Source organism: Natrix helvetica (genome assembly GCF_964273705.1).
Source record: "Natrix helvetica genome assembly, chromosome: 2".
In the NCBI taxonomy this organism is placed as follows: Eukaryota; Metazoa; Chordata; class Lepidosauria; order Squamata; family Natricidae; genus Natrix; species Natrix helvetica.
In genome coordinates this window covers 150,512,748-150,536,697 of record NC_138552.1, presented here as the reverse complement: position 1 = coordinate 150,536,697, position 23,950 = coordinate 150,512,748, and the positions used below count along the sequence as shown (strand labels likewise).

The following is a 23,950-nucleotide window of genomic DNA, read 5'->3' as shown; positions in this document are numbered from 1 at the left end:
AGGGACCATAAGAACCAGTTAGTATAAATTGTGATTGGGCATTTAATTGGTAAAATTGTTTGATCACTCCAAGTTGAAGCTGGATAGAACCCCATAAGATGATAAGAGGCAATATCTAGCATCATAAGTATTCTTCGAATTCTAACCACAATTAGGAATATAATTCATTTCTAAGCAAGGCAGTTGTTAAATAAGTCTACCCCTATTTTCTGACTTTTTCTGCCAATCACTGCAGCTGTTAAGTGAATCAGGTGGTCACTAAGCAAATCCAGCTCCCAGCACCCCCACCATGTTGCTTGTTGGCAGCCTTCTGGGGAGGTTGCAAATGGTGATCAAATGACCCCAAGATGCTGCAACCATTGTAAATACAATGCTGGTTGCTAAACACCCAAATTTTGATCACATGACTGTAAGGAATGCTACAATAGTCATAAGCACAAGAACTGGTTGTAAGTCACTTTTTTCAGTACAGCTATAAGTTTGAGCAGCTGCTACATGAATGGTTGTAAGTAGAGGACTTCTTGTATTACATAGGAGGTATTTTGAACTTCTGGAAGTGGAAGAGGGTTTTTGATTATGGTAACTGCCAAATGCAGACCCTGCCTCGCATGGCTGTTCATAATGGCCAGCTGAATAAGGATAAGCAGCTGAATCTAAGCAGTGGTCAACACTTCCTTGAGGAAAGGAAGGTTCCAACAGCCATGAAACAGGGGCTGGTCTGTTGACTCCTCAAGAGGACAGCCTAGGATCCAACATTAATGGATAACTATTATTCAAACTTGTTCTAGAGAAGAACGTTGTGAAAGCAGTAGGTCAATAATTAGAAAGGTCTAGAAGTTGCAGATTGTCTGGATTTCTGGCAGTGTGGATTCAGGCCTACTCAGGAATAAACCTTGTTGAATTTAATAGAACTATGCCTATCAACTCTTAGATAAAAGAACAGATAAAGGGATATAGAACTGAAGCTTCAAATAACTGTTAATTATTATTTAACTTTTTCTAGTCAAGTGCCTCGAGCCAAAACATATCAAACAAAAGAACTGCCAGCAATATCTTTTTCCAGGATACATTTTTCCATTTCTCAGTGATCTTTTCATATTTCCAAAAATCGACGTCCTCTGTTCAGTATTAAATAACATGTATAGAGATTCCCCTGCTATCATTTTCCATTACAAATTTAGAGATGATTTTTTAAAAATATATTTCTAGAAAGTTTATTGTTTCTTTACATCTTCTACTATCTCCCATTTTTGTGTGAGTGATGCTGTTCTGACCAAAAAATTTAACCCTGTCCGGAGAATGAGCACACTGCTAACTTTAAACTCGCTTACCTCAATTGTCCCAGTGGCAAATAAACCATGTACAGGATTTATGTCGCACACATGATTCTCTCTAGAAAACAAAAGAAATAGGTATTTAACACAGACAGGGAATAAAATCTTCAAGGATCTATTTGTTGGAGACATTAAAACCAATCAAAATATATAGAAAGCAAAAATTGTTAGGACAAATTGAATTCAGTGGCTTGCATTCGAATTACTGTATTTTATTTCTGAGGTAAAATATGAATAGTAATATAAATACAAAACCAGAAATTATCACAGAAGAAACAAAGATTTGCTTTTCCCATAAAGTATCTCAAATAGAAATGTCTTAATTCTTAACAGGTCATCCTGGCCCAATCTGCAGGTGATTTAAACAAATGCTTTATAACCTGGATATAAACCAGGGGGATATGTATATTTTAAAGGTAATTCTTCTCAGGGAGGAGCAAACCCTCAGCACTTAATTATTATTCCTAGTTCAAATGTAATAAGAAGCTATGTTAGCATAGTGAATCAAGGCTTATTTTACAACCTGTGGCAGGCAAATACCAAAGCTAAAAAGAAAGTGAGGGCTGCAGGCAGAAAGATTCCTTCTGCTTTTGCTGGACTATTCAGCTGATTTTAGAATTAGTGTAGTGAGCAAATGCTGATCATGAATAATGTTCAACATTTACATTGTAGATATATAGTGGTAGTATGTATATGTAGAGACACAAAGACACAGACACAGACACAGACATATACCAACACCAGATTGTTTAGAAATCAGCTTGGGATCCATCTATAGTGTTTTCACAGACATATCTTATATAGTTTGGCTCCATCTACTGGAAAAAGATTATTAGATTAAAAAGCAGAAGATATACTTACGAAGCATCTGTTTGTAGAGAATTCAAATACCTTCCTTGTTCCAGATTTAGCCTGTATATTTGAGAACTGTAATAAGAAAGATAACACACTCACTTTGCTTTTGATTCCTGAGTCTTATAAAGAAAGAGAAAAAAAAATCATGCAGACAAGAAAGGATGATTTAAAAACAGCTCTGCTAAAGTTAAAGTGGAATGAAGAGCCAGTGAGTAAGACTCCTATCACCCAAAGAACCATTAAGACAACTTGCTCATAGCTACTCTGAAATTCTTCCCCAGACTCTCTCCAGTATACAGAGATACTGGTAGATGTAGATCTCTCTGGACAGGAAGAGAACTTGAGATAGCCCTCAAGTGCTCCACGGAGCCGTTCATCATAAGAAGACAGCAAGACAGCAAGTTTATGGTAGGATCTTGGAGACAAGGGCTCAACCATCCTGCTCAAACCACAATCCGCAACTTTAAGGACACTGGGTCTGCGTACTTCCCTTTCTAGTAATTTTTGGCAGTTGCTTGTGAACTACTTTTTAGGTATCAGGAACATCTAGATCGACAAATCTGAAAACACTGGGTGAGTGACAAAAATCCCAGTACTGCACAAATTACTTATGTAATTTTTTAAACAAAAATGACATGGACCTGTTTGTGAAGTTAAGGGGAGATCAGTTTGCCTTGAAGGGGAGTTTAAAATAATACATAATAAATATAAAAATTATAAATATATAATTGTAAATATAAACATATATAGATATACTGTATAATAAAGGTTTTTAGGCGTTGCTATTTGAGAGTCAAAAACTAAATCGTGTCACCCAAAGAACCATTAAGACCACCTGCTCATAGCTACTCTGAAATTCTGCCCCAGACTCTCTACCGTGTGCAGAGGTACTGGTAGATTTACATATTTCTCACCAAATGTCAATGGGAAAAAAATGTAACTTCAGTGTGAATTCTGAATATAATTCCACTTTCTCCTTTTTTATAACAAGTCAGGGAAAAAATGTTTTATTGTATGGAAAGAATGTAGGCCTGGCCTTGGTAAAAGGGGAGGAATGAGCACTCTATTAAGGAGGGATTTTCAAGAATGATTACTTAATTTTGAGTAACAAAAAAGCATGAAAAAGTAACTCAAGATTTTGTAATTCTCTCATACAAGAGTAAGGAATATTTCAGTAATCTCAACAGGGCCTGTTTCTTGACCTTGCCAATCTCAAAGGCTGACAATTCTTACATTTCCGTGGAAAGGACTGGATTATGTTTCAAAGTTGTTATTAAACATTAAAAAAGCTTTTTAAAATGTCATTTAATATTCCAAGATTTTGAGTTATGATTTTTGCAGTTCTTTTACAAAACTTTTAAAAATGAATTTATGGGTTGCTAATTTTTTTACTACTGGTTTGGGCGTGCTCCCTCACACATGAGGCTTCTGGTGGGTGGAGCCCCCCGCCGCTGCTACTATTGGTTCGCCCAATCCAGGCTGAACTGGCAGCAGCCCACCTCTGATTTAGATTCTCAGTTATTCATGAAATTGAAATATCCACAAATATATTTAGAAAACTATTTGATTTCTGAAAAAGTACTGCAACAATTGTGCTTATTGTTTATATAGAAATGCTTATTAAATAATTTTCACTTTACTCAGGAAGAGAAAGAAAATGAATTTTTAAGAAAAAAACAACTATTTCCCATATTTAAAAATAACAGTAGAATTTAATAATGAATTGAAACACCAGAAATACCTCGCTCCTACAAAGTATAAGTCACAGGATGGATAATGATAGGAGAAATCTCTTCCAAATTTTGGTATTCTTGTCCTGTAATAACGACCATGTTGTGAATGAAATTCCACATATCTGTCGTTGTGCAAGAAAACAATCTGAAAAACACAAGGCACAAAACTACATTGGAGAGGAGGATTACTTCTCCCAAGTGATATTCTTACAAAGCATCATTGAAACAAAAAAAAACCAACAGTTGTTTAAAACAAAGAATTTGTCATTCAAAAAACTGTGTTACTGGGGAGTCAACCGGAAGTTCTCCAGCTGAATAGACGTGGGGGGGGGGGGGTGAATTCTCAAGAGCCTCACATGAACTCTGTCTGATAAACCTATTCCGAGATCCTTTTGGATCAGAATCCCCGTGGAGGAGGGGTGAAGAAGGGACAGCGTCTCATTAGACCCAGGAAGAGGCAACAGGTCCCTCGCAGGTCGGAGATTTGCCCTCTGAATCGGAGCAGGGGCAGCAGCATGATAACATGGCTGCACAAGAAGCTGGCTTCCAGCCAAAGCAACTGAACAGGAGTGTGAGGACAAGGTGAAAGACAGGTAAGAAGATTCATGTAACCGACAGTCATAAATCAAATTTGGAAAAGGCAAAGAATCTTGAGAGTACAAATAATATTAATAGACAGTCTGGATTTTGGCAAAAGAAAGGGAAAATGGAGGGTTGAAACACTACCCCCAAAAAAAGCCATCTGTTTGAAACAATTCAGACAGAAAGGGAGAAAGCAGAGAAGTGACAAACCCACTCAAATACAAACTCTAAATTTGGTTTTAGATTTGAAATAGAAGCCAAACATTCTGAGGTGATTTACTTTGTCCGAATTTCTTCCAACTAATATATCTTAAGCAACTGCAATTAATGAGAGGTGGAATGCAACCAGGAAGAAAAATCAAGAAAAAGCACTATTTTCTCACGGATAGCTGATAACCTAATCTTGCCCGTGTGGGAAGTTTTAATTAACCAACTGCTATAAATCAGAACTTGGAAAAGCAGGAGGTGAAGAGAAAAATACCAGGTATGTAAGTTTGTTCCAATTAATATATTTTGAGCAACTATAATCAATGAGAGGTGGAAGGTAGCAAGGAAAAAAATAATAACAAAATCAAGAACTGGGAAAATGTGAAGTTTTTTTCTTTTTCTTTTCTGCAAAAGATCAAGATGGCTCCAGCTTCTCTTCCATTTTCACATTAGTTGAATTAGCTAAATTTAAGGTGGTCCAGAACTTCGAAATAAGATCTGTATAACTAACTGCAATTTTGGAACTGGATATTAAGGAAGAACAAAAGACCAAGATGGCTCCCATCACTCTTCTCCACAGCAGCTGAATTAGCTAAATTTAAGGTGGACCAGAACTCTGAAATAAGAACTGTATAATTAACTGTAATTTTGGAACTGGACATGATGGAAAGGTGGGAATTTGAAGAACTACGTGAAATTATAAAAAATATACATAAATCATTAAAATCAAGCCTAAATAGAATTCTGAATTCAGAGAAACAGGTATTTAAAGAAGAAGGGAAGAAGGGGGAGGGGTAATGAAGGTGTAGAAACGGTGAAAAATAAAAAGCAGACAAAAAACTCCATTGGGTTTGGCAGTGGTATAGGGAAAACTGAAAAGGAGGGATGTGTCCCAACAAAAGGAAATAAAAAGCAGACAAAATATGTTTCGGAGGGTGACAGTGGCATAAGGAAAACTGAAGAAAGAGGTTACACCTTAACATAGGGAAATATAAAAGATTTATTTGACGGTGGCTTGGGGAAAATTGAAGAGGATGGACATGTCCAAACAAAGAAAAGGGAGAAGACAGGAATAGAGAAGTGGGACAAAAGACTTACTAGGAAAAAATCAGACAACTAGAAATTGTTATATAGGAAAATATAAAGCTTTAGGGGTTTACTCCTAAATATGACAATAAAATTGAGTTGCTAACTGATTGAATATGATAATGGAAAGATAATTAAATAAAGATTAAAATATATGAAATATGGACAAATATGAAACTGATTTGAGGAGATTGTAAAGTAGAGGTTTGTGATTCACTTTTATACATAATTAAACTGAGTTGCTAATTGATTGAATATGATAATATAACGGCAATTAAGCATGGGTTAAAATATACAAAATATGGACATATATAGAACTTCTAAGATGATGAACCAAGTGAGATGTGTACTGCTTGTTATTCTATATAGTAGATTAAGGGAATTGTAATGAACATTGAACAGTAAGGATTGCTATTTATAGACAATTAAGGGTAACTTAAACCAAGATATGGAAAAATGGAGAGGGAACATGAAATATACTTACAATGGGAAACTATTGAGATTTAAAGACAAAATCACAAAGTAAGGGCGTGTAAGGATGCATAATTATATAAATATAATGATGAGAATATCTGTGAATTGTAACCAGGTCTACATCTCGGCCAAAATTAGGCTGGTGTGTGTGTGTGTGTGTGTGTGTGTGTGTGTGTGTGTGTGTGTTTAAAAGCACAGTGACTATATATGTATACTTTTTTTCTCTTTTAAAAAAGGAGGAAGATATATGTTAAAATTAAATATTTATATTGAAAAGGAATTATAAATACCATCAACATAAAATGGAACTCGCTCAGAAGCTGAAATACACCAAATAAATGAGGTGAAGAGTGTGAAGTAGAGGAGAGAGGTAAGGGAAGAAGAGAGGGATAGGAGAGGGCAAGGGGGGGGAGGAGGAAAGAAGGAGTGGAAAGGGGAGAGAGAAGAAGGAGAGAGGAGGGGAAGTAGAGAAGGACGACAGAGGGAAGAAAGGAGGTGGGGAGGAGAGAAGAAGAAAGTGATGGATAAGGTATAAATATGGTGTCTATAACAGAGGAGCTCCCCAGTCACAGTCCTAACGGGCGGACTGAGTTTTTAAACTGGTCTACACGAGGCAAAGGGAGGCGTGGTCAAGAAAAACTCACTCAGTCCTAGGGCAGTTAGACTGTGTTAACCCATGCTTGGACTCTCCAAGCAGCACACAGGAAAAACCTGTGTTACTGGGGCTATGTAAATCTTTGAAAGGATGATTTGGTCCAGGAATAGTTAAGCAGGGCTTTTTTTTGAAGCCGTACCAGACTGAAACAAAGGGGCTCTATTTCTGCAAACAAACAGCTTCTCCCTGCTCACAGTGGCTACTGTTTGCACTGCAGTCCCCTGAGGCAGATCAGACCCTGGCTCATCTCTGTCAAGGTGGACCAATGCATATCCAGGGAGTGCTTTTTCTCACTGAGTCACAGCAAGGACAAAACTGATGCTCCTCAAGCAGCTCCTTATCTGGGGGTGGTTGAGGATATCTCCTCTGGGCAGGGAGTTGGACTAGAAGACCCCCCCCCTCCTCTCTGACCTTATGATTCTATGACAAGATAAAAGGCAGGCTGTCTACATCCTATGAAGCATGTGAAGCCTGTTTCAGAAACAGAGAAGATACAAAGAGGGACATTAGTTCAATTTAGTTGTTTCTTTTGTAAAGGTATATGGCAGGAGTTACAAACAATGCATTATGAGTTTTACTTTATTAGCTTCACATACACATATACTAGAGCCAAGTAGGTGTAGTGGTTGGAACCGGGAGCCCTTGAGTTCTAGTCCCACCTTGGACACAAAGCCAATATGGGTGACCTTGAGCCACTCCCTCTCCCTCAACCCTGGGAAGTAGACAAAGACAAACCACATCTGAAAAACCTTGCCAAGATTACTGGAGAGACCTCTCCAGGCAGACACCAAGAATAGGACTAGGACATAATTGAGCAAAAGAAGAGAAAAGGTTCAAACAGCAAACTAAGCCATAATATTGTTTTAACTGTAGTCCCAAATTTACTATTTACACATATAATTAAAAAATTAAAAGTTGACATACCTTTGAGTAATCATCTGATAAAATATCAAATGTGACCACTGGGGAGATGAAAAGATTACAAATAGCAGTCAATCATATGTAGCAACTATTCCACTTCATGCATTACCCATTTTCTCAAAACGTACTGTATTTTTTGGAGTATAAGACGCATCGGAGTATAAGACACCCCAAGATTTTGAAGAGGCAAATTAAAAAAAAGTTTTTGCACTCTGCAGACCTCCCAAAAACAGCCAGTTTATCGTGAAAACAGGCCCGTTTCCCCCCCCCCCCCCAAAAGGACATGAATAGCCTTTAGGAGGCTGGTAGAGGGCTCCTGGGGGGCAAAAATGAGCAAAAAATGGGCTGTTTTTCATGAAAACAGGCCCATTTTTTGTCAAAAAAAGGACATGCATAGCCTTTAGGAGGCTTATAGAGTGCTCGGGGGGGGGGAGGTGGAATTGAGCAAAATACGACCTGTTTTTCGCTCATTTCTACCCTCCCCAGCACCCAGGAGCACTCTGAAAGCCTCCTAAAGGCTATGCACGGCCATTTTGGTGAAGGGGGTGAGGTTTCAGGAGGCAAAAAGTGCTTTATTCAGTGTACAAGACGCAACTAGATTTTCAGCCTCTTTTTTGAGGGAAAAAGTTGTGTCTTATAGTCCGAAAAATATGGTAATTACATTATCTGCCAAACCCTCTCTGATCTTACAGCCAGAGTCAGGTGCCAGAGCTGGACCAGGCATGGCCATTACAGCTCTCCATTTGTCTTCTCAGCCAAACTTTTCTCCCTTGGGCTTTTGATCCATGGTACTGTCGCATCTTGAATCAAGGTCCTTCACAAGGAGAACAGCAACTTGTGTTTCAGTCCAGGTTCTTACTATTGTAAAGAGGTTTCAACCCCTCCCATTAGGATCAAGGGCCCAAGAGAAGCAATGGCAAGATTTATTTACGTATCACACTTGCCTGATTCTCTCCAAAGTTACTTTCACAGCTCTTATAGGCTACCTGCTTTACAATCAGTTTTATGTAAGCCAAGAGGGAGCACCAGTGCATTCATCCTGGATGAGCAATAAATGATTGCAAGCCTACATATTGTTTAAATATCCTGCCCAGAACAGATCAGTATCAGTTGTTACAGAACGTTTTATCTTCTAAGTGTTATACTAGCAGATAATCCACAAAAAAAACCCCAAGAGATCATTCCCTCTAGAGCAGGAGTCTCCAACCTTGGCAACTTTAAGACTTGTGGACTTCAACTCTCAGAATTCAAGTCTGAGAGTTGAAGTCCACAAGTCTTAAAAGCTACCGAGATTAGAAACCTCTGCTCTAGAATGAAGAGGAGGATCCATGTTCAGCAAGATAATTTAAACAAATTATCTTCCAATGATAATTTGTTTAAAATCAGGAATTGTTCAATGTACTACCCAAAACGGAGTGAAATTTTAAAAGATTCCAGTTTGCCACAGTCATATATTTTTCAAGAATGAAAACAATTCAATTTTTTTCAATATATTTTCCAAAAGAACAAAAATAGCATACATTGAAACTGTGTTACAACTTTATTCTTGAAGACCTAGCTATTCCCTTGGCATTGCAGCCAAGATGTTAGCTAAGCCTGATCACTATGAATGTTTAATTATGTGTTATGGTTAAGTTTTGAAGTTTCGTTTATACTACATTATACTGTATTGCATTGGTCTTATTTTGCTTTATATTGGGTTTTTCATGTATTAGCTTCCAAGAGTATTGTTAGGCTGAAATGGATTATCTTATAAATTGCACATATAAACAGTACAATTATTACATTAATAAGAAAAAAAAATCAGATCACTTAAGGTGCGGCCCCTATCTGTTCCCCAATAAAAAACTTCACAGACCAGAGGTATACTTATTTCCAAATAAACATGATTGATTTGCACTTTGAGATGTTTTTTACTTTGTGCCTAATTTATCTAGATTGATTTCCATCATAATTAAGATTACTAACCTTCAGCATCCAAGCATCTTTCAAATTTCATGGACAACTGATAGGTATCAAAACATCGGACCCTTGGCTTGTATGTGCCTGTTAAAAAAATATTTAACATCAAAGTGAAAAGAAAGATTCAGACGGTGCTTTTCTTTAAGAGATTTTGATCTAGAAATTAATGGTTAGGCCAAACAAAAATAGCCTGGAATTTTGTTCTTAGTGAAATTCCATAATGAAAATGGTCCTATTTTATACAATATAAGTTCATATTTCATATGTAAATGCATTTTCTTGAAGGTTAAATATGTACATGTATGCACGTGTATAGATGTTTATAAAAACTGCTACCCTTGGTTTCCATAATAGCCATTGTAACAGTGCCCATATTGTCCAAGTGTGTCCTTGAGACCAACAAGTTTGAAAACCTACAACCCTTTTCTAATTTCAATATTATTGTAATAATATTATAATATTAAAAAATTGATATTGTAATATTAAAAATTTGAAAGTTTAATACATTAGATATGATCTCTAATCACATTATCTTTTTAACACTCCCAAATACACTATGTTTTACTATCCTAACCTTTGCAAGATTTAGTGCCAGAAGACACTATATTAGATTTGTGTGTAATCCCCGAATCCAACCCAGTGTTCCACAGTCACAATTTGACTTTGAAGGTTTATTAACTGGATCTGGTTTTACCCAAATTTACCTGTTGCCATTACGTACTGCCCATCTTGTGACACCTTGATCTTGGTGCTAACAGCAGGCATGTCAAAATCTTGAATAAGTTCAATTCTTCTCTGAATATCTTTAAAATATGAAGCAAAATATGAAAAAAGACTGCATAGTAAATGCATCACTATCGTAGGACATTAATGACAACAGCACTAATTAACATTGCCCCTTTGGTAATACTATGGTATTTTGTGTTCTGCTATTTTGTGTCCTGCTATTTAAAACAATTAACGTTACTCCTTTTGTGCTCCTAAGCATTTAATCAAACATAGTTAAGTTCAGAATATTCTGTTCTGGACTAACACAATATGCCAACTCCCAAAACAAGACTAACTAGATCTGAAAAAGGAAGAAGTCATAAAGGAACTAGAATTACCGTGTTTCCCCGAAAATACAACCTGTCCTGAAACTAAAGCCTTGCCACATTTTTCACGTGGGCAAAAATATAAGCCCACCCCTGAAAATAACCCCCCTGGACAACTCTCCCCTCCAGCCAGGCAGAGCACCGCTCACCGACATAGCGGTATCCTGAAGGCACCAAACCGCAGGAGCCGCAGGAGCCCGGCGGGAGGGGGAGGGAAAAGGTGCTCACATTGCTTGCCACCTTCTGGATACCGCAAAGTTGGGGACTGGCGTTCTGCCTGGCCGGAGAGGGGAGTTGCCGGGCGGCTGCTCCTTGCGAACTGGCTCCCGAAGACTCCGGACCCAGCTATCCCTGCAGCCGCAGCCGCCGCGCTCCGAGCATAACGTCTTCTCTGGTTCCAAACTCCCAAACTCGGCTGCCGAGTCTTCTAGCAGCCGCCACTCTAGGAGGGCGCTATATGGTTGTGGGCTGGCTGCTGGAGAGTCTTCCGAACAGAGAGTCTTCCAGCAGCCAGCCCACAACCATAGAGCGCACTCCTAGAGCGGCCGCTGCTGGACGACTTGGTAGCCAAGTTTGGGAGTTTGGAACAAGAGAAGATGTTATGCTCAGAGCGCGGCAGCAGTGGCGGCTGCTGCAAGGAGAGCTGGCCCCGGACATGTTGAGGCTAGGAGGCATGCCTGCTAGGGGCGGAACAGGCGCTCTCGCAACCCCCTTCTCCAGCCGGGCAGAGCTCCATGCACTGACGTAGGGGGTATCCCTAATGTGCCAAGCCACAGGAGCTGGGGAGCGGGCAGAGCACCATGTGGCTTGGCGCCTTAGGGATACCCCCTAGGTCAGTGAATGGTGCTCTGCCCGGCTGGAGAGAGGGTTTGCTGGGCAGTTGCTCGTGAGCTTGGTCACTTCATGGCTGCTTTGCCCGAGGCTGTGCTCGGCTCTTCAGGAGCCAGTTCGCAAGGGAGCAGCCACCCAGCAACCCCAAAACAATAAACCCTCCCCCCCCCCCATAATAAGCCCAAGGCCACATTTTGTAAGTAAAAAGAAAATAAGACCCTGTCGTATTTTCGGGGAAACACGGCAGATTCCTACCAGCCATTTATGCACTAAGATCTCACTTGCTGACCATGAAAAAAAAAACTTTTCAAATCTAGATGTTGTATAAATGTCCACAGCAACCACTCAAACAACCAACTAAATTTCTGTATTTTTTTAAAAATACTTTCCCAGTTTAAACACAGACAAGCAAACACAAACCAAGAGACAAAAGGCAATGTTCCTCCTTTGAACATTAATGAAACACAGAAGCTATGGTTGATAGGAACCTGTATTCAGCTTGGTATCATGAAACAATTTGTTGGAATCAGAAATAATATTAACATGCATGAATGAACATAATAACTCTTTTTAGAATAAAATAAGGACAACTCACCAACATTTTTCTTTTGCAGTGCTCTTTTTTTTCTATCAGAAAGCCACTATTAAAAAAAACCACAAACATATGATTTGTGAAAAAGTCTAAAGAAAGGTTGTTCAAGAAGGCTAATATTTTTTTAAAACTTCAGCTAAACACTCTCAGCTTACACAGAATTATATATTTTAAAATATAATAAAAATTTAAAAAAAAACATAATTGCAGTAGGATCCAACACAGCAACTGAGTATTCACAAGTGCTGAACAGCCACCTGATTCTTTAACCAAGCATACCTTTACCATTACAAGTAGCATATTATAAAATTAAGGACTCGGGAAATATATAAACAGTTGATTAGAAATTTTCATTACTACTGTGCAGGTGATTTCAACATAATTCACTACAATCCCTAAAAGGTAAAGGTTCCCCTCGCATATATGTGCTAGTCGTTCCTGACTCCAGGGGGCAGTGCTCATCTCCGTTTCAAAGCCGAAGAGCCAGCGCTGTCCAAAGATGTCTCCGTGGTCATGTGGCTGGCATGACTAAATGCTGAAGGTGCACAGAATGCTGTTAACCTTCCCACCAAAGGTGGTTCCTATTTTTCTACTTGCATTTTGCTTGCTTTTGAACTGCTGGGTTGGAGAAGCTGGGACGAGTAATAGGAACTCACTCCATTATGCGAAGCTAGGGATTCTAACAGCCGAACTGCCAGCCTTTCTGATCTACAAGCTCAGCGTCTTAGCCACCGAGCCACCGCGTCCCTGCAATCTCTTTAGCTTTATTTTTTTCTTTCAAGAAGCTGAAGACGCTGTATTTGCCTTATCAATTTACAAATCTTAGATCTAGCAATAAAGATCTAGTCAACTTGGTAGTATGGTCAGAGAACTGCTTTTTCAAAAAAAAAAACCCTCCAACTTTCACACAAAGGAAATATAAAATTTGCAAAAGAACATGTTAAATACATAAAAACACCCTTTGCCAGTCTTGTATCTGCCAATTATGGTAGACTTTAATTTCTAGCCAGTTCTTCAACCAAAAAAAAACTTGACTCTTAAATAGGCTAAATGTTCACAAAAACAAGAAGAGGTGCTTGCCAATTGGTGCATATTTCCTTGGTTGCAGTCTCCAGCAATCAGGGATTGCCCGGAGCCTGAAATGCTCTTTTTCCTCCCCGATTGCAAAAATGGGGCTTGTATTCCTCCTGGCCAGATCCATCTCCTGGGCCAGGAGCAGAAGCCGATGACTGGGTTTATTTTTATTTTATTTTTATTTTTCAGGATTTATAGACCGCCCCCTCTCCCCGAAGGGACTCGGGGCAGTGTACAGGTGTCTCATTAAAACGAATACAAAAGACGAATATCCTATACCCTTAAAAACGAATTAAACCTCATACAACTGTACAAAAAAAATAAAAATTAAAAACAACTAAAAACATACCCCTAGAAAATTTAAAAAATGCAGGCTTGAGGGACTAAAATTGGGAATTGGGAATTAGGCCAGGCGGGCTAAATTGAACAGGTGGGTCTTTAGTTTCTTATGGAAGGAGCGGAGGTCGGTAGTAGTCCTGATATCCGGGGGGAGGTCATTCCAAAGGGTCGGGCCCATCACAGAGAAGGCCCTACTCCTGGGCGTCGCCCGCTGGCATTGCCTAGTGGACGGCACCCGGAGGAGTCCCTGTCTGTGAGAGCGAATCGGCCGAAGGGATGTATGGGGCAGGATACGATCCCGCAGATAACTAGGTCCTGTGCCATGGAGCGCTTTGAAGATGATGACCAACACCTTGAAAAGCACCCGAAAAGCCACAGGTAGCCAGTGCAGCCCACGCAGCAAAAGTGGCTCCCACAATTGTCCGCGCGGCCGCATTCTGAACCAGCTGCAGCCTTCGGGTGCATCTCAAGGGGAGCCCCATGTAGAGAGCATTACAGTAGTCCAGTCAAGACGTCACAAGCGCATGAGTGACTGTACATAGGGCGTTCCGGTCCAATAGGGGACGCAATTGGCGCACCAGGCGAACCTGGTGGAATGCCCCCCTTGCCACGGCTGTCACATGGTCATCCATTGACAGCCGGGCATCCAGGAGGACACCCAAATTGCGTACCCGATCCACGGGGGCCAGCTGTTCGCCCCCAATGGCCAGTGATGGATGTAACTGGTTGAACCGGGGTGCCGGTAGCCACAGCCACTCCGTCTTGGACGGGTTGAGTTTGAGTCTGTTACTTCCCATCGGGTTGTCTGGAGAAGCGGGAGTCCGAGCAGCGAGCCACCTTGTCTTACGCCTCGCGTCCTGCTCAGTGCCCACTTCACCTCCCTCTTCTCCAGACGACCCAGGCGGCTACATAAGTATAAGATGCACCCAGATTTTCATCCTCTTTGGGGGGGGGGAAGGTGCATCTTATCGTCTGAAAAATATGATATTTGTAGCTCAGGAATGAAGTGGGGCTCTCTGGGCTTGGTTTTCTTGCAAACATCTCTTGCATCACTAGCACTGATGATGTTACCCAGTTTGAGTAATGAAAGGTCCAAAAGAAAACAATCAAGCTCAGAGAGAACACCAGGGAAACATCATCCAGCCAGTCTACAGAGGTTCTTGCAATATTCCTTTCTCATCGTCTCGAAACATTGGCCATGCAGACTCTGGGATGCAGAGGTGGCCTGATTTTAGAATGAATGAGCTGGAAGGGACCTTAGAGGTCTTCCAGTCCAGCCCCTTGCTCAAGCAGGAGAACCTACACCATTTCATACAAGTGGCTAACCCTTAAAAACTTCCAGTGATGGAGCGCCCAGGATTTCTGAAGGCAAGCTATTCCACCTGTTAACTGTCCTCACTGTTAGGAAATTTCTCCTTAATTCCAGCTGGCTTCTCTCCTTGATTAGATTCCATCCATCGTTTCTTGTCCTGCCCTCTGGTGCTTTGGATAATAATTTGACACCCCCCCCCCTCTTTGTGGCAGCCCCTCAAATACTGGAATACTGCTATCATGTCACCCCCAATCCTTCTTTTCTCTAGACTAGCCATACCCATCATCTTAATTACTCTTCCCTGGTTGCAGTATTCCAGGTGGGAATATTGTTAGAAGTATTAGCCAGAGATACTCTTTCCCCTGTCGCGATCGGCTTTTTCGACGCGTATTAATAGGGGAGCGAAGCGCACGAGCCGCCTTCGGGCAAGCCGCAGAGCGAAAGGCGCGCGCTCTACCAGGCAACGCAGCGCTCGGGGAGGGGGAGCGCGCGGACAGGGCGAAGGGCGGGGGTGGGTTGGCGCTCCCGCGTCCTCACCTCCGGCAGGCTCCGGCCGGCGCTTAGGCTGTAGATCTTCACTTCGTTGAGGTTGGAGACCTGCATGTCACCCTTTTTCCCGGACGAGACCCGGGCTTCACTTCCGGGAGCAGGAGGGAACTCTTCCGGCCATAGAGTGCGGAAAACCGCTCGAAAGGCGGTGGATGGGTGACGTCATGGACGGCGAGGTGACGTCGACGGTGTCATTCAATTCTGCTCTTTTGCGGGGGATTATGTTGGTACTATCCTATTACAATCAGTTTCCTTGTTGCAATGAGTATGCAAGTTTCTCAGTGGATGTATTTCATATATGAAAGAGAATAGTTAGGATATATATTTGGGGAGATTGGTTTTGTAAATAGGGCACCTAAGCATTAACGTTGATCAGTACTTATGAAATTAACTTTTCCTTCTTTCTTTTAATGTGCAGTTTGTGAGTGGCATATGGACACATACACATACATGAAGTACAAGTGTGTCCCATTTGTATGTTTTCCTGAAATGAAGAAATATTTACATTCATATTATGGACTTAGATATACTAACGTAAGTTAAAAACTGATTTTAACTGATGTTTTTAACTGATGTTAGTATATCTAAGTTCATAATGCGGGGAGCTAACTCTGGACAGGGTCTTTATCTACATTTAAATTGATTACAATTACAATCAGAATATAGCTGGAAGGGACCTTGGAGATCTTCTAGTCTAACCTCCTGCTCAAGCAAGAGACCCTATACCCTTGATGGCAAACCTATGGCACGCGTGCCACAGGTAGCACGCGGACCCATATCTGCCGGTACATGAGCCATTAGTTCCAGTGTGGATGTACATGCCTGCCAGCTGATGTTTGGCCTTCCGGAGGGCTGGGGGAGGCCGTTTTCTCCCTCCCCAGGCTTCAGGAAAGCCTCCAGAGCCTGGGGAGGGCAAAAACACCTACCGGAAGTTTATTTCTGGAGGTGTTCCAGGAGCCTGGGGAGGGTGAAAATATCCTTCCCCGGCCCCCTGGAGGAAATACTAAGCTCAGCTTGGAGGCAAGCTGTGTGGCACGTGTGGGGGGGAGCGTGGGGGAGGTTGTGCACACATACACATTATGAGTGCTGGCATGCACATGCGCTATTATGCGCACGCCCTTGCATTTTTGGCATTCAACAACAAAAAGGTTCACCATCACTGCCCTATACCATTTCAGACAAATGTCTCTTCAATCTCTTCTTTAAAATCTACAGTGATGGGACATGTACAACTTCTGAAGGCAATCTGTTCCACTGATTAATTGTTCCCGCTGTTAGGAAGTTTCTCCTCAATTCCAGGTTGCTTCTCTCCTTGATTAGTTTCCATCCATTGTTTCTTGTCCTGCCCTCTGGTGCTTTGGATAATAATTTGACACCCCTCCTCTTTGTGGCAGCCCCTCAAATACTGGAATACTGCTATCATGTCCCCTCTAGTCCTTCTTTTCTCTAGACTAGCCAAACCCAATTCCTGCAACTATATATTTCATATATTTCTATCTCCAGGCCTTTAAGCATCTTAATTGCTCTTATTTCTGTCTATTCTTTATTTTAGGAGTGGGTCATCTTAATATATGTTTGTGTTCCATTCCAATACTATAAATACAATAAATAAAACTTCAGAAGCATCTTAAAGGTAATCATACAAAAATTACATTGTAATAAACTCAAACATCCAGGCAAATCAACAAGTCTGTATTCCAGGCAAAGATGCAGAACAACCACTAGTTTAAGTACCAAGACAAGCCTAATCCCTTGTTGAAATAAATGGTCAAATAGATAAGTAAATATTTGTGTAAGCACTAAAATTGGTGAACTGGGAACCCCTGGCTTTCAATCTAGACTGAATCTTTATTAAACAGATTTCTCCCAGCTTCAAGGCCACAAAAAGGAGATCCAAATTTCACTTTACTTGAAAGGGTGAAAAAAAAATGAACTAGAATTTAAATATTGGATGAGACATATAGACGGAGCTTGATTTTGGATACAGCAATAGGCCGATCTCTGAATTTATGATTTCGGATTTTTCTGCAAGAAAACAACTTCTCATTTTTCCTATAGAACAGTGATAGCGAACCTTTTCGGCACCAAGTGCCCAAACTGGAAGGCACATGCATGTGCATGCATGTGTGCGCACTGGTGCACCGAAGACCAGCTGGCCGGCGCACACGTGTCTGTTTTTTGGGCATTTTGGGGTCATTTTTCAGGCTGTTTTCAGGCCATTTTCATGTGCTCCTGTGCCCACGAAGATAAGAGCAGCTGGCGACAGTGCATGTGCCCACAAAGACGGCTCTGCGTGCCACCTCTGGCACACGTTCCATAGGTTCGCCATCATGGCTATAGAAGATTCTTCCCTTCACTCTTCCTCAATATAACAAAATGTTAGAGGTTGGGACATAGGCCAATTACTTGACTTCTCCACCTAGGCGTAGCCAAAGATGTTGACCCACCGCAACCCACAATCAAGATTCAATAACTCTTTCCGACGAACTGGGATGGAACTCTAATATTTTGGCACTGAGGAGAGGATTTCTAGGGAATGCCTTGTAAGACAATGAATACGCATTGCTGTTTCACTAGCCATGCTGCTCACCTCTCCAGAGTGGAAGTGGATACACTCCATCATCTGCATCATAATATAGATTTTTATAATTTTATAATCTCATATTCAGTGGAGTGCAGTGATTCCCCTTCCCAGACAATTAGACTATTCTCTCCATTTTAAATTTCCAAAGTGCCAAATACAGCTCGTCAGGAAGACATTCAGAGATAAGAAGACTATGCTCCCCCCAAACGGTACCTCTTTGGTTTGGCTGTACTCTTAGTATACATTAGCCCTGATGCTAATTTTAATCCACCATGTGCCAGTGTGGTAAATTGTTGAGAATCTTTGGAAATGGACTGGCTTATAAACTGAAATTAAAACAGGAATACAATTAAGCCAATTGCTGGTTGCTGTCTAGAGACAAGTGATCTTCTTTCTTCCTATTAAAATCTTGTGCTACTTTAAAAATTAAAGGACCTGGATTGTTGGGGGCAATATGGTGACTCTGTAAACCGCTTAGAGAAGACTGTAAAAACACTGTGAAGTGGTATATAAATCTTAAATGCTATTGCTATTAATACATGTATCCAGGCCTCATTTTAAATTGGACTATAATTCATATCATATGATACAACTTTAATTATCAGCTAGAGTAAGCAAAGCTAATTTATTTTAGAAGAGAAATTTTTGAAGGAGGCAATAGTTAACTATGGGAAGTCCTTAGGAGCAGGGATGAGGTGAAGGTCACCTTTTGGAAATGGGATAGAGAGGCTGCCAGAGTATATTTTGGAGAAAGTAGAAGAGGTACTATGTGAATTATTATATAGGACTGAAAGTTTTCATAATTCCATTTCCATGTACAAACCTAATGTTTATTATTATCCCAGTGTCTGTCTTCAAAGACAGAGAACCTTGGTTACAGAAAGGTAGATAGGACTTAGTCCAATGCTTATTATTTTACATGCAATTTAGAAAAATCTAGGTTAATACCTTATATGCGCCTCAGATCATTTCAAATTTTGCAAGAAGTAACCAATTTCAGCCATGTACCCAAGTGGCTTGGTGGCACCTTGGAGACTGGCAGTGATGGTAAGCAAAAGAAAGGAAAGGAAAGGAAAGGAAAGGAAAGGAAAGGAAAGGAAAGGAAAGGAAGGAAGGAAAGGAGGGAAGGAAGGAAAGGAAAAGAAAGGAAAGGAAAGGAAGAAAGTAAATCATGTGACAGCCCTAAAAAAGTTCTAAAGCTTCCCCGTCTGGGCGTGTGCGTGCCTCCATCATCTGACAAAAGACGGGGCCTCCCTGAGGAATCGTCCATCCCTGGCAGGCAACCTCCAGATCTGAACCACGCAAAGGCTGAGAGTAGGAGGAGGCCAAGGTGGAGCTTTCTCAAGCGCCACCGGCCAGAGAAAGGCGTCGGGATGGGCCTCTCCCCTCCCTCCTGCAAAAAGCGAAGCCGCAGCCGACCGCGGCTCAGCCGGTGGCTCCGCACCCTGCAAAGTCCGTTCCTCCCCTCCGGCGTCCACTGAGAGGAGGGAAGAGAGCCGCGCCTGCTGCCGGCGATGGAAGGGGCCGCCGCCACCACACGGTGAGGAGCAGAGCACACCTGCCGCGTCTCCCGAAGACTTGGGGTAAGTAAAGCGGTGGGAAACTTTTCCCATCGCCTCCTTAGAGAAGCCGGTGGCTGCTGCGCTGCTCGGAGGCTGCGGCTGGGAAGAGGGCGCGCTACGTCGCCCGCTTGGAAAGGACTGGAGAGCCGAAACACTTCAAACGAAATGATGGGCTCGGATCGGCCTCGGTGGGCTTTTTAAAAACTCCTTGGTCCATTATCTTCAGTTCGGAGAGCGGCGCTGCGTCGTGGGAACAGAACGCGCTATTTGTTAGTCGTTGAGCCTGGCCGTTTACGTTCCTTCTGTTTCGGAAAAGCAGCTCGGAATGATGGGGAGAGGTATTTTCGCCCAGCCGTCTTGAGCTACTTTCAACAACATCCAAGTATATGTGAGTTATCCCAATAAAACGGATAGCAAGCCTCATTTGTTTTTTGTTTTTTTAGGAGGCTTTCGTTGTTTTGTGTTGAAAGGCAAAAGGCAGAGATCCATCCGTCCCAGGAGGTTTTAGAAAGGTGTCAGTTTTGCCTTGGAATCAGCATTCTAAGGCCAATTGCTAGAATAAATTAAAGATTAAATGATGAAGGGCGAAATCGAAGAACATTGATTATGATGACTTTTGACACCTGTTTTAAAACAATAGCCAACTGTTTGCCCTTCTTTTCATTGTGCTTTCTGTTTTTTTTAATGATCTTTCTGATTAAAACATGGATGCATAGGATTAACCACATTTGTTTGTTCCTAATGGTAGTGGGCAGTTTCTGCAGGTGGTAGCCTCCAACTAACTTGGTTTTCTCTGAAAAAGCTAAACAGGAAGGGAACTGATTAAGGACAGGTTAGGAGACCACTAGGAAATCCCAGGGCTAACTGTTAGGTTGGAAAACTGAAAGTTTCCGAAAAGACAACTGTGCCAAACACCTTCTGCATCCTTACTGTGAATGTAGATGTATCTATCTAATAACCAGGTATCAAGCTCAATATAGATAATATTTATCTTTTTTTAAACTGAAAAATTATCATACTTATATATGAAATGCAGAAGGAGAAAATTGCTTCCTCGGCACGCTTTCTCATAATGCCTTAGTAATTTTATATATACATTTCATTGTTCAGATGTTTCTAAACAGAAGTTGATTTTTTTAAAAAGTCTACATCATGGGCATGCCAATATGACAACAGATATGTATTAACTGCCTGTCATTTAGATTTTTACAACAAAGTTGATTTTTGTTATCTGTTTTGATATTTCTCTTATAAAGATGAAGGACAAGAACATATATAGAATATTTATGCTAAAGGTAAAGGTTCTCCTCGTACATATGTGCTAGTCGTTCCCAGCTAGGGATTCGAACTGCCAACCTTTCTGATCAATAAGCTCAACATCTTAGCCATTGAGCCACCGCATCCCTTAAGATGAAGGACAAGAACATATATGCAGGAATTCTGGGAGATAAAGTCCACAGATCTTAAAGTTGCCAAGTTTTGGGGTGGGGGGATGCTTTAAGCTCTTACATCCTTCTCAAACTATGTTCCTTGGATTGGAATTATGAACAGATCAGCCTATTGCTTCTGTAAATAATTGTGGATTGCTCCATGCGATTAAAAACTCCTCCCTACTAACAAGATGAAACAACCCAGGGGAGGGTGGGGGAAGAAAAGAGGAACTATTGTTTGTTGGTGACATTGAAGAGAAGGTCACATTTAATTTTACATTTGGATTGAAAGGTGATGGATGTTTTCCTATATGGACTGAGATACCAATACCTTTTTGATTTTTTAAAAATTGGTTTAAAGTTTTAGCTGATCTATTTTTGTGTTCTTGGTTTTTTTTTCCTTTTTTACTTATAGTGATTTTGTACTCAACGATCCTTTCCCATCATGTCAGAGTTCTGGCTAATCTCAGCTCCAGGGGATAAGGCAAATTTGCTTGCCTGGGACAGAATGAATACTGTGACTTCGAAAGCCAACCTGTCCAGCAACAGCAAGTTTACCATCCCTGACCTCAAGGTAAAAAGTGGGATGAAAAGCTAGGAGTGGGAGGAAGAGCAAGACGAGAATAAGGGCAGGGATCAAACATATTTCTTCTTCCTTTTTAATAGAGTGGGTCTCCATACAGGGAAAATTAGTACATATTTATTTATTTCTACTGCTTTCTGGAGTGCATGAATAATATGCACCATTATTATTAATCAGTGGTTTAATTACTAGCAGAAAAATCTGGAGGTTTAATTTGGTTCTATTCAAACCTGTCCTTTGCAGAAAATCTCAAAGAACTTATAAGTTAAACAATCTATGAGCATCCTTAATGGTCAAGATTGCAATTAGTCAAAGTGGAACTCTGCCATAGATATCTTATATACAGACAAATTACGTAGAATTTACTCACAAATAAACGTACATGGAATTGTAGCATTAATAAACTAAATCCGAATGAATTTAATGGGACCTAGTTCTAGGGAAACATAAATTTCACTGGGCAAATACTTTGAATGGAGATGCATAGCAATTTAATGGATGTCTGCAAGGAAGTGGGGGGTGGGTGGGAATTGTAATATGTACCTAATGTCATTGTGTCATATTTTACCATAATTGATAAATCATAATATGTTACCAATGCCATTATCATGTCCTTTCCAAATAAATCTTGGTGTGCTGTGTAAACTTTCTCATGGTTAACAGAGCTTGGAATTATTAAAGTACTTCTTCAATATCATCCTGCACTAACACGTTAGTTAATTTTGTTGAAGTACTAGACCAGGGGTGTCCAAACTTGGGAACTTTAAGACTTGTGGACTTCAACTCCCAGCATGGCTGGCTGGGGAATCCTGGGAGTTGAAGTCCACAAGTCTTAAAGTTCCCAAGTTTGGACACCCCTGTACTAGACGTAAAAAATATAGGGATTAATAATACGACTATGCCAGAAGTGCTGGCTGATATCTGAAAACACCTTCACTGTTGGAATCTTAAAGTGTAATAATTTCAGGAAGAGATGCAATGAATTTATTTGCTGCAACCAGTTTCTGCTCAGATTATATATAAATGAGGTAGGGCTCTCCCATTTTAAGGCTTAAATGTTTTTTTTCCTGCTGAAGTTGGCAAGAAAATATACATTCTATTCAGTGCCTTATGATTGCATATGTAATACACTGTGAGCAATAAAGCTGTTGAGGAACACTGAGAATAAAAATAGGGAAGAAGTCTTATAGAAGTGGATTTATAATCACATGATAACATACAGTTTTTCCTTATTTAGAATAGAGGCATTTCTGTCATTTTCCATTGAGAGAAAATGTTTTCCCTGATTGACTTTGGCTTCCTCTGAATGCCCTTAATACTTTGATTACACAAAGGATCATTTGTGCCAAAAATAATAAAGAAAGATCATTCTGGTAAAACAGTTGAGCAGGTCTTCTTTTTGTGTAAAAGTATTTGTGTTTCCTTCCACAGGTAGGAACTCTGGACACGCTGGTTGGCCTCTCAGATGAGTTGGGAAAACTCGATAGTTTTGCTGAAAGGTAAAATAAAACTTATTTACTGCACACAAACACAAATGGAAGTGGTTTCTCCAGGTCACAGGGTTTCTGCCTGAACCTAACTCTAACTTGTTTAAGCTTGGTCCTAGAGGTCAGCCAGATCAGGCAGGTTTGGCTTTATTCTGTTTAAATTAGAGTCTAACTCCTGGGTTTTATTTTGAATCGAATATATTTAGATCTAGGGAAGCAGTGGGCTTCACCCCCACGGTAATCAGCAAGTCCCTATGAAGAATGATCCCTGCTGCTTCATTGATCTATTCTATACACTTATTCTGAGGAGCCATTTACAGAGAGGAACCAGAGGCTGGGTGGGGGGGGGGGATGTGTGGGAAATAGCTTTTTTTTTTTTTGCAGAAGCACTACCAATACTTTTAAGAATATGTAAATAGCTCTGTTCTGTTTTATTTGGAAAGATGTCCATCTGGAGCTGAATCTTCCCTGAATCTCGCTCCCCTCCCCAAATCTTCAGTGTTCAGACTTCACATATCTGAAGGATGGTCCTCTTTGTTTATTTCTCAACCCAGAAGCAAGTCCTCCTACATTGGAGGAAGCCAAAGTCAATCAGGGAGAACATTTTCTCTCACATTGGTAATAACAAGTCCTCCTACATTGGTAATAGCCACCACTAAGAGACACAGGAGGACTACTAAGACACGCAAAACATAGAATTTGGG

General features: G+C 40.7%; 2 protein-coding genes across 6 annotated transcripts in view; one reads left to right on the top strand and one right to left on the bottom strand.

Annotated features, from left to right (window-relative positions):
- The window catches only part of NOL10 (nucleolar protein 10), a 42,778-nt gene extending 27,045 nt beyond the window's left edge, over window positions 1-15,733 (bottom strand). Inside the window, exons 1-8 of the mRNA XM_081943245.1 lie at window positions 15,589-15,733; window positions 12,330-12,375; window positions 10,514-10,612; window positions 9,816-9,893; window positions 7,851-7,888; window positions 3,931-4,067; window positions 2,196-2,261; window positions 1,332-1,392 (exon numbers count right to left, since the gene is read on the bottom strand). Coding sequence (XP_081799371.1) covers window positions 1,332-1,392; window positions 2,196-2,261; window positions 3,931-4,067; window positions 7,851-7,888; window positions 9,816-9,893; window positions 10,514-10,612; window positions 12,330-12,375; window positions 15,589-15,654 — 591 coding nt within the window. The 5' untranslated portion in view covers window positions 15,655-15,733. The remainder of the gene's footprint in view (window positions 1-1,331; window positions 1,393-2,195; window positions 2,262-3,930; window positions 4,068-7,850; window positions 7,889-9,815; window positions 9,894-10,513; window positions 10,613-12,329; window positions 12,376-15,588) is intronic.
- A 3-nt stretch (window positions 15,734-15,736) lies between these two features.
- Window positions 15,737-23,950, top strand: part of ATP6V1C2 (ATPase H+ transporting V1 subunit C2) — a 33,113-nt gene continuing 24,899 nt past the window's right edge. For 2 of the 5 annotated variants that reach the window (XM_081943251.1, XM_081943250.1), the window contains exons 1-2: window positions 21,477-21,750; window positions 23,191-23,258. In XM_081943251.1, coding sequence (XP_081799377.1) covers window positions 21,622-21,750; window positions 23,191-23,258 — 197 coding nt within the window. In that variant the 5' untranslated portion in view covers window positions 21,477-21,621. Of the gene's footprint in view, window positions 15,828-19,671; window positions 19,768-19,972; window positions 20,135-21,476; window positions 21,751-23,190; window positions 23,259-23,950 lie in introns of those variants that run through there. The other 3 variants (XM_081943248.1, XM_081943249.1, XM_081943247.1) reach the window with 3 other exon arrangements.